Source organism: Lindgomyces ingoldianus (genome assembly GCF_010093535.1).
Source record: "Lindgomyces ingoldianus strain ATCC 200398 unplaced genomic scaffold BDR25scaffold_37, whole genome shotgun sequence".
NCBI lineage: Eukaryota > Fungi > Ascomycota > Dothideomycetes > Pleosporales > Lindgomycetaceae > Lindgomyces > Lindgomyces ingoldianus.
This window is the reverse complement of record NW_022985198.1, coordinates 425,811-436,378: the sequence shown is the minus strand read 5'-3', so window position 1 is coordinate 436,378 and position 10,568 is coordinate 425,811. Positions and strand designations below refer to the sequence as shown.

The 10,568-nt window shown below is 42.3% G+C and overlaps 4 protein-coding genes across 4 annotated transcripts; 1 reads left to right on the top strand and 3 right to left on the bottom strand.

Annotated features, from left to right (window-relative positions):
• Nucleotides 1–2,686: 2,686 nt before the first annotated feature.
• On the bottom strand, nt 2,687–3,887 carry BDR25DRAFT_306531 (uncharacterized protein). The gene has a single exon (XM_033690643.1). The coding sequence runs from the start codon at nt 3,782–3,784 to the stop codon at nt 2,750–2,752; it is 1,035 nt and encodes a 344-aa protein (XP_033542594.1). The 5' UTR covers nt 3,785–3,887; the 3' UTR covers nt 2,687–2,749.
• A 1,464-nt stretch (nt 3,888–5,351) lies between these two features.
• On the bottom strand, nt 5,352–5,786 carry BDR25DRAFT_378410 (uncharacterized protein; the record flags this gene model as incomplete). Its single annotated transcript, XM_033697545.1, has 1 exon — nt 5,352–5,786. A coding segment is annotated over one exon (435 nt), but the record flags the coding sequence as incomplete, so codon positions are not given.
• A 1,446-nt stretch (nt 5,787–7,232) lies between these two features.
• BDR25DRAFT_170620 (uncharacterized protein) lies at nt 7,233–7,427 on the bottom strand (the record flags this gene model as incomplete). Its single annotated transcript, XM_033684129.1, has 1 exon — nt 7,233–7,427. A coding segment is annotated over one exon (195 nt), but the record flags the coding sequence as incomplete, so codon positions are not given.
• Nucleotides 7,428–8,194: 767 nt separating this feature from the next.
• BDR25DRAFT_239044 (uncharacterized protein) lies at nt 8,195–8,344 on the top strand (the record flags this gene model as incomplete). The annotated part of the gene is made up of 1 exon (XM_033685657.1): nt 8,195–8,344. A coding segment is annotated over one exon (150 nt), but the record flags the coding sequence as incomplete, so codon positions are not given.
• Nucleotides 8,345–10,568: the final 2,224 nt, after the last annotated feature.

Sequence of the window (10,568 nt, the reverse complement as noted above, 5' to 3'; positions counted from 1 at the left end):
ATAAGGATGCCCTAGCATTAGCAACCCACATGCATGCAGCCTAGGAGTTGGCTAAGACCTATATAGAAAAGGCCTAGGATTAGATGTAAACTATAGTTAACTACTACTACTAGCTAGTTAACTAGAAGGTTAGCAACATAGTCTACCTAGACACTAAGAACCTAGCTATTTAAAGACTTAGCTAAAAACTATCTAAATAATAAAAAGGCCCCTTTAAGGTACTTAAATAAGTAGGAAACTTATACTACCTAAAGCTACCTCTAGGGTTAAAGATATATAACGTCTTTGCACTAAACATGCTCTGTAAAGACCCTTAGGATCTGCTCCTAGAATAAGAACCTCTAAAACCCCCTAGAATTGCTATTAATAGAGTAGAGAAGTAAGAAGTAGAGGAAATACTTGCTAGCAAGCTCTACTAGAAAACACTTAAGTACTAAGTAAGATAGGTAGGACACAACCTTAATCTAGTTTAGTACAAGGCTTTAAATTTTATAGGTTCTCTCTATAAACTAAAAGCTTTTTATAATAAGCATCTAAATTAGCTAGGACCTTTAAGGGCCTTACATAAGTAGATTAAGGCATTTAAAGCTAGTATAAAAGGCATAGATTACTTAGCAGACAACAAGGTATAAAAGTAAGAAGTAAATTTATAGTTATACATAATAGTATTACAACTTTATAGACATTGCGCTAGGGAGGTCTGACAGCAAGCTGTTAGACACCTCTAAACTCTCCTCTACCTCCTTCTCTGCCTTTCTTCTTCTTCTCCCTCCCCTCCTCCCTCCCCTCTAGACTCCCCCTAAACCCCCTCTGCCTTATTCTTAGCCGCCTAAAAGCGCTGCAATGTCTGCCTAAAAGTTAGACACTAGAGCCTTTAGAGCTAAAACCTAACAGAGTAGCTTAGAGTTTTAGTAGAACAAAGCTACCTAGACACTAGCTGCAGGAAGACTAGCTTCCTAACTCTTTATAACCTGCGCTACCTGCGCTAGGTTCTAAGTAGACTCTAAAACAGCTTTAAAGGCCCCTTTTTTGTCCTCCTTACTCCCTGCGTTTTAGGCTGCTGCCTATAGCTTAAGATAGCCCTAAAGGACTAGAAATTCCTTCTTGCAATATAAAGAGACCTACACGCGTGTTAGTGAACTATACCCTAGCAGTATTAGACTATATTTGTATAGGGTTGCATTTCTTATTATATAAAGTGTAATATTTACATTTCTTTAATTTAAAGGACTAATAGGAAAACTTAACCTAAAGGCTGTAGGTAAGGGCGTAGGCAGCCTAAAGGCAGATAACTTAAAACGCCTCTAAAGAGGCTCTAGGAGGGAGGCAGAGCAGCATAGTAAATTTCTTTAATGCTATAATTAGTTAGCAGACTAAGCTATAAGATGTTAGGTGCACAATAATACCTATAAAGTAGAGATTTAGATAATAGCTAAAGAAAAAACTAACAACATTAACTAGACTATATAAGTAAGGTAAGTAAACACTTATTACTATAAATAATAAATTTGCTATATTAATAATAACTACACTGCTAGTTACTACTAAACAAAAACATTATAACAAAGGCATTATATTAGTATTAGGTTTTTAGTCTATTTCTTAGTAACAGGAAATTTTAGTTAAGATAGTTATACTTGTTGTATCCTATCTAAATTAGTTCTAAAGCAGTTTTAAATATGTTCTACACATTATAGATAGGGACTATTAGCTTACAGAGGGGGGGGTAGTGTAACAATTCTACGAATTGTTCTATATCAGGTCGCTTAGATCCTATCTGAAGGGTCCCTGTATCGGCCCTGACCATGACTTGACCTAGCCCCCGCAGTTACCCCTATTCCCTTATGTATTTAGTTGCACCTTGCCCCTGTAGCTAGCTCAGTAGTTTTCTGATATCCTACGTACAAGGCCTATAGGTGTCATTGGTATTCCCAGGTCTCTGAGTCCCCACGCACTCCCATATGCCTCTGAGTGGATTCATACCGCATTCGGACCCATTGTCTTGCCTGCGCCGTTACATGTAGTAGTTTAGAACATAATAGGTTTACTTAGTTTTAAGTAAGTTTTAGTATAATAACATTTAATACTTTAGTTAGTAACTTATTAAGTGTGTTTATATTACTTACTTTAAATTAATAATAAATTTTTATTATTTTAGCTAGTTTTTATACTTTTTACTACTCTTACAGCTAAGCGCAGGCTTCTGCTAAAGCCTAATTTGCAGGGGTAGACTGTGTGTTGCTTAGTCTTATACTAGCTTTTTTAACCTCTTCTAGGCCCTAATTACTTTCTAGATAGCTTAATAAGCTTAATTTATAAAAAATTTTATTATTTTTTTTACTTATTTTTTACTTTATTTTTTTTATGTTAGTGTTAACTTTAGTTAAGTATTACTAGAAGTAGTAGTTTTAGCTAGCTTTTTAGGTAGTTTTTAAGCGCTAGTTGCATCTAATTCTTCTCTAGCATTTTACTTTAATACTATTACATAGGAATGTTGCCCTTAAGCAGTATGCTAGCTTATAGAGCAATTTAAATGTAAAGATAGGATAGTAAGTAGCACAGATAGCACTAAGAGCACGCTTTTAGAGAAAGATAGGAGTGTATTATAGGAGAGACAAATTGCTGCTAAGCCTTACTTGTTAGGATTCATGCTTATATACAAAGCACAGGTCATATGACCTCCAAACAGGTCAGGTGAGGCCATACTGGCCCGTTCTGGGACATCCGGCCTTACACTAACCAGCCATGCCTAGGAAATTCGCCTCCTCTTTCTGAATCTTTTGCTTGTTTGGGTGGTTTGGTTCTGTTCTGGCTCGGCACCCATTTTTTGCTTTGGAACAGAGTCCTCGGCAGCCGGTTGGACTGGCCGGCTTTCTTCTGCGGTCCACGTTTCAGCTACGAAAACTGCTCTTGTATCTGTATATCCCTTATTTTGGAGATATTCGGCCACAATGCTGTTCAGGTTGGACAGGCCAGATGCACGATTGCCCTGCATAAACGGCTTCGGCAGGCTGGGATCTGGTAAGTCGTCCTTTGTCTCATCGAGCCAATCCAGAATATCCTGTCGCTGGGACGTTCCAACAGTCATAACGTCTAGCTTGACGGTCGCGGCTTCTGAAATGTCCGGATAGTCGACTTCACACGCGGCGGATACGACCTCCAAGGTGTCCAAATTTTTAATCTGTTGGATGCCGAAACGAAGCATTCCTCCTTGGCGGGACGCAGCAAATATGGACTCGGTGATGCTCTGAAGACCGTCGACTAACTCTTTGAGCTCCCGGATCAGGACATCAAACTTTTTACGATCATGGATGGCCCATCGGACTTTGGTGAGGGTCTTGTTCCGCAGAGGCTTTGGTGGAGAGCTCAACGCTGCCGGAACCCAAAAGTTCGAGAACGAGGCTGCCAAGTCATCCATGATGCTCGTGTCGCCCAAACCAACGGATCTGGGCACAAGTGTGGCCTGCTTGCACCCGTATCTCGTTTGAATCTTTTCCGAGTCTTGAAACAGTTGCTTCATCGCCTCCAAAGTGTCTTTGACCAGGCCCCTACAAGATGCCGTTTCAAGGACAGTCTTTTTCCTCGATCTTGGTGGTTCAGTCAACCCCATAGCTTCCCCCCAAGTGTACAATCGCAGTCGCTCGATGTTCAGTCGAACAAAGAGTCTTTGTAGGTCGCATTCTGTCTTTTGGGCCGCCTGGAATAGGTCGAAGGCATCTAGACAGGCTTTGAACAAGGAGGCTAGTGTGACGGCACTGGCAATGGCCCCAACGACCTCGGCCATATTGCTAGGAGGGTTTGGAAGCTTCGCAACGAGAACTAAGATTGAGATCTTGCTTTGGTAAGGAGATTCGGGCTTTAGCTTCAAGCTTCGAGCTCCAAGGTTGTGAAATGGCCGAGATCGTGGCTTAGCCGTGGGCGGTGCAGGGCTTGCCAAGACAATAGAGCCTTTAGGCGGCAGGAATATCTCGCGCCACACAGCGTGCCAAGCACCACGCCTTGCCTAATTCAATAGGTAGAAAAGGGCTTAGGATTAGACGATTTTGGAGAGATTCTGAAAAAAAAGTGGACTAAAAGATAGGTCTTATTAAGGTGAATCCAGCGCCATCAAGAAGATAATTTATTGAAGCCTAAGTGCAGCGATGCGGGCAGATTTATCATAGCTGACTTTTGATCAGACTAGGCAAAAATAACGGTATTTTATCGACGATAATGATCGGTTATCGCCGATAATTTATTATAATTATTGTCTTTCTATTATCGTACGAAGATTTTGATAGAATTTTTGAATTCTAATATAAAAAATATAGAATTATATAAGAGCTTGGTATTTATTGTGTTATCGACGATAATTATCGTACGATACGATAAATACGATAATTCGTTATCGCCGAAATTTATCGTTAATAAATTTATCGATGCCCAGTCTGCTTTTGATTTTCCTTCAACAAGCTCGGGCCATCGCGCTATCACAAGGCCACGAAGGCACTTAGGCAGAAGCGTAACATCTCGAGCGTGACTCCCCGAGCGTGACGAGCGTGATGACCTGGAGCGTGACGAGCGTGACGAGCGTGACACCCCGAGCGTGACAAGCGTGACGACCTAGAGCGTGACGAGCGTGACGGCCCCCTAATAGACAGGCGGACTCGGCGGACTAGCTACAACCACCCACCAGCGTAACCGAGCTAGCTTAAGGCCGTATTGACCGAGCTGGGTCAAGGTCGCCGTTCGAGCTAGGCTAGGGGGAAGGAAAGTTACAATATTTAAATCAGGGTAGTCAAATTTCCCCTAGGCGTAAAATATAAGCTATAGGATAGCGTAACTACCACAACAGGGGAAACAACCACCAGTTTACGCGAGGGTCACCGCTATTATTATTTAACTTAACCGCTCAAGTCAAGGGTAGTAGTATTCGGGCGCCCCCTAAATTCTTCTTCGGGCGCCCCCCGACCTAATTATCCTGAGGCATCAATTCTTTTGACCAATTAGATCGCGTGCATCTGCCTCACTCAAGTCTTAGTAGTGAAGCAGGCGTACCAGTAGTTCAAAGCCTCGAAGCATCAGATCTATCCAGGCTTCCAACACCACAACCACCAAGGAATTCCATCAAAGCAAGAGCATGGGCTGATTCAGCTACCTCAGAAGATTATATCTATAGCTTTTGATTGGGCCTGCAGGCCGTTGTTGTGGAAGAAGGGCCAGCTAGTTGAGAGACCTGCCCCATTCGAACCACCTCTTAGATCGACTCAAATCCAGCCAGTTGAGCACTTTAATCCATTGCCTTTTCGCCTATAACGCCACTAGACCTCCTCCTCACGATAGCCTTCTCCTATACCGCCTCCTACATCGCCTCACTGCTGCTGGTGGGCCTGCTGCTGTCTTATCACCTCCATCTCTTCCCGCATCGCTGCAAGCTCTGCCTCTATCACCGCCTTCGTGCGACGTGGCTTCTTCTTAGACCTGGAGTCCACCTCATCAAGCAGTGCATCGTCATCCTCTCCATCGCCTGTGGCAGCTAGCAGAGCAGCTGGAGCAGCCTGCTGGCCCTTCCTCTTGCGTGGAGCCTTGTCCTTTGCTCCTGGAGGCCTTCCCCGTGGTCTCTTGCTTGTGGTTGTAGCCGTGTTCGAAGGCGTCGCATTTACTGTAGTAGAGGTCGCTGCTGGCATCGTCGCATCAATGGAGGTCGCTGTAGAGGTCGCTATGGAGATGCACGCGATCTGATTGGTTAAAATAATTGATGCCTCAGGATACTTAGGTTGGGGGGAGGGGGGGCGCCCGAATACTACCACCCAACAGTTATCGTCCCGGTGACTCTTCTCTAACCTCGAAGCGTGAGTCGACGCGTCGGGATATTATACTCTTTTGGTTGAGATTTCTTCGGTCCACCAAGTCAGTCACTCTCTTAAGACCTGGTCCGACTACGGACTGCGGAATTCTCATATTAAACGTTTCCCCTTGTTCTTTAGTGTTACGACGGTGCATACTCAGAGACAAGAGACTCTGGCAGGAAAGCGAGATGTTCCCCCGAAAGATCCGCGAGAAGCTTCTCTGCAAGATTCTTAAGAGGTTGATTTCCAAGACCAATGAAAGCCCCCCGCCCCTTTAGGAGTGCGGCGGGAACCGATTCGACCATACTTATTCTACATTTTCTTCTGCAGGAGCTCCTGGTCTTTTCGTTTCAAGAGCCTCCTCCGCATCAGCTACAGGAACTGAGGCTGGGTCTTGACTCTAAGGGTGGCTGAATATTAACACTCATACAGAGTCGTAGAACTAGCCCTCAATGCCGTGTGGCTCATTCTTGCGTCCCATTTGCTTTCTAACTGCGACGGCAAGGAACAGGCCTCCTTCGCCTAATTCGACCTGGCTTCGATTGAACTATGTCTGGTCAGGAGGTGTATAGGAGTAGTCAGACGCCAGTTTTTCCAAAACTTGATCGGTAAGGGTCGAGTCTTCAAACTCTTGTTGAACATCTTTCAATAATTGATGCAAGATAATTTTACAGATAGTATCCGCACTTCGGTGGTGAGATCGGCGCATAATAATGACGAATGTATACGCTTTCTAGTGTACAAATGCTCGCCCGAGTACTGAAGTCGTTCTTTCCTTGAAGGGCTAGGGGATCCATTCGCCCTCGATTCGTAAGAAGCCCCTTCTTTTGCCGAACAATGCTGCAACGAACGATATATTGGCGTTCTTCGGGGAGTCAACAGCCAGCCGAACTATATTAGGAAAGAAGTTTCCTTCGTGCGGGCTCTAGCCGAACACCCCTGCATCTTTTGGAGTGCTTCGGAGTATGTTATATACTTGCATTTGGAAAGCAGCCATTTGTTTTTTTAGCACTAGGATCGGTTGTCCAGTCGGTTATCTAATTAGGAGTGAGTACGCACCGCCGGACTTGCGTCGTATCAGCTCAAGATAAATTGCATTGTCATCTGCTTCGGCGTAGATCCAAGTGAGATTAGAATCCAGGTCAGTTGCTGGAGCTCGAAGCAGTAGTAATCCCACTGCGACCCCTCGACTGCTGATTTCTGGGCGCAAGGTTATATCCGATGGGAGGGATAACCGGAAATCTGCGTAGGATACGCCAATTAGGGATCCATACCTAACAGTAGTCTTCGGCTCGCGCAAACGAATATGAAGTGTGCTCTCATAACACAAAAGTCCGCTTTTCGGAAATGAGGCAGGAGTGGATGCCGCAAATACTGATGCCTGACCCATCGGCCACCAACCCAGCTGTAGAGCCAAAGTATGTAGTCCTCGTATTGGCTAAAGATTTTTTCCTGCAGACGAGTGAAAGCTCGAAGTCCTTCGCCATAGAGAAGCGGCATGTTATTGGCAAAGAGGCCTAGCAGACAATAGGCAATGTCTTCTTGTCGAGATGTGCGGCGCTCAGACGCCCAAGACATTACCTCAGCAGCTGTGCAGCTTCGCGCGAACTTTTTGCGGAGCAGAATAACTCTTCATTCTACTCAGGCATAATCACGAGGAGCTCAGGCCTAAATTAGGTATAATTACTCTCACTCAAGCCGGCTCAGGGTGAGCTCAAGCCGGCTCAGGTGTTCACAGCCACAGCTTATGCTGCTCACTCAATGCTTTCATTCGCCACGATTGGCCCTAATTATGCTGTTCTAAAATCGGGCTCGCAGGGGTCGGAGACCAAGTATGATTATACTGACGCAAATTCAGGTGAGATCAGCCACGACTCAGGGGCTTAATTCCAGCCCTATTATAGGGGTGAAGCATCCAAGTGTATGGGTCGGAAGGAAGAAATCGAAGTGAGTCAGAATTAAAAAACAAAATCTATCTAGTTAAATATAGTCCCTTAAACTCGGTGACGACTCCGCCGTTTTCGGCGGCACGTACCGCCCTGCACGTAGGGCATTGTCACCAGTGGTGGAACTATATGATGCAAACTTAACCTATACTTGCGACAACATCGACTTTATTTAACTGCTTACGCGACTTGTAATTTTTACTACTTAAGCTAACTAGCTAACTGGGATGTTGATCACCTGGGGATGTTGATCACTAATTAGAACTTAACACCCTCATCAAAACACGTGTTTTCTCGCCATCCACACTGCCAAAATAGATGCCTGTGAAGAATCTATTTAAGCAGCCATCTGCGATTTTAATGCTGGTGTTTTACTAAGTTAAAGAGCTGCTCCAAGGGCATACAGCATCCCGCAGTCGCACGATTTCAACGCGTCTACACGGCAGACAGAACAACCGCGATAGCCACGTATACCAACAAAGATTGACTCTAGAGCAAGAGAACTTCCTTGTACAATGGATACTTGAAGGAGACGCACAAGCTTTTCCTCCCTTACACGCACGCGCATGAGAAATGGCGAACTGAATCCTTAGGATGAATAGGGACAACAGGCCTGTGGGCAAGCATTGGATCAGTGTGTCTAACCGTTAGTTACGGAGCCTTTTGGAGGCTGTATAGTACAGTTACGGAAGAGGAGGCTGTTACTAACTAACTGTACAGAGGAGATAACGTCAGTGTACAGTTAGGATATAGTAACTAAAGTATATTAAAGTATTATAAAGTAATTACGCTAAAGCTAAAAACTATACCTAATTAAAAAGTTATAATACCCCTTATAAAATCTACTGTTATTAATCTTACTATTTTAATGTACTTTATAAGCTTAGTTAGCTTACTAGTAATAGTGTTATTATATAACTAATTCTTCTATAGTTAAAAAGCCTTTATTATTAACACTAATAGTTAATTCTTTTTTATTATAATAGTTTTTTTAGCTTATAAGAAGCACTACTTATACTTACATAAAGTTACTAAAATTAATAAAAAATTAAAAGTAATTTTATAAAAAATAAAGTAGTAAAGTTAACTTTACTACTACTACTACTTAAGTAGCTAAGTAAGTAGCTAATCTTTAGTGTACTTATTTTTTACTAAAGAATTAAAGTAAAAGTTTAACTTATTAACTTTCTACTTTCTTTTTAAGCTACAACTTTTGTTGTTATAGAGAATAGTAATGTTAACTAAAAGAGCCTTTTTAAAGCGCTTATTATGTTGGTTGCTATAAGCTACTAAAAGCTTTCTTTATAATATCTCTAGTAATACTACCTTCTTTTTTTTCTCTTTCTTCTTAAAGGTTTTCAAGTAGTGTGTAACGTACCTAACAGGTTGGCCAGCCACTTTTGCTAAGCCCCTACTACACTCTACCTATCTACATAATTCTTTAACAACAACACTAGATTAAATCTTCTAAAGAACATTAAATACAGCTTACTTTTTAGGCTTTTAAATAAGACTTAAAACTTTCCTTATAACATGCTGCAGCTATTTATAATGTCTTTTACATAACACTAAGTAATTAACGCGCTAGACAGCCTTTAGAAGTAGAATGCTAGCTTAAATTAAAAAATCTAACTAAGCTTAAAAAAAAAGTAGTTATTAAGTATATACTTAAGCTTATTACACATAGATTTTTTTTTAGGCTTATAGCTATAGCTAATATAGCTAATTTCTTGCACATAGAGTGTAATCTAGGCTAGGTTAGCTTAAACTAGCCTAGTATATGTAAGGCTGAGATGGCGCTTACGTGTAAGGCCGAGATGGTGCTTACGTGCAACAGGTATATATACTATTCTATACGCAATAATTAATGTTAGTTAATTATTTGCACCTTTTTAGTTGTATTAGCGTAGTGGTATAGAGCTCTGTCCTTACATAATAATTAACTAACAATAAGGACAGTCACGCGTTTAACCTACACCTTAGACAGCTTAGCTAGTTTTTAGACTAAAACGTGAGGCAGCCTCTTCTAGCGCTACGTTGTTGCTGCTGGAAGGTCTAGTGTATATAGCTTAGCTGGCGTGGGCCACTAAGCGTTGCGTTGTGTTTATCCCGCGCCTCTGGGCCGCAGGTGGTCAGCCTCTGGCCGGTAACCGAGACATGCGCATAGGCGCCTCTGAGCTGCGGGTAGGTCATGTGACGCCTAGGACATGCGTCTGCTAAGAAGGGGGATAATGTAAGGCCGAGATGGTGCTTACGTGCGACAGGTATATATACTATTCTGTACACAATAATTAACGTTGTGTCCGTACGCAGCAGCAGCGTCACAGTCTGGATACGAGCGATCGCGCACGAGCAGGACCACGTATCTCTGTCACATGATGCTTGTGCGCGAACCTCTGTGCGCGAACATCTAGATATCCCCCTTTTCCTCTGTACAGAGGAAAGACAAGAGTAATAAAACTAGAAACATGTTGCCCTTACTTTACCTACTTTATACACTGTGCACACTATACACTACTTTTACTTTTGCTACTTAAGTGCTTATACTATAAGCAGCTAGCTGTTAGAGCCTATTTAACACTAATTAGTAGTTAATTTAATTAACTATAAATTAGTAAAAGTAATAATAAAGTACCTACACTTTATAAGGTACTTTGTTTTGTTACTTATTTTTTAGGAAAAGTAACAATAGAGCACTTATGCTTTATAAGGTACTTTATGTAGTTACCTATCTTTTAGAATAGTAGATTAATTTTTTACATTATACAGTAAGCTCTGCTACTGTATAGAGTAA

Excerpts from the sequence above, each read along its gene's own strand:
- BDR25DRAFT_306531 (XM_033690643.1), bottom strand. The coding sequence starts at position 3,784 with ATGGCCGAGGTCGTTGGGGCCATTGCCAGTGCCGTCACACTAGCCTCC.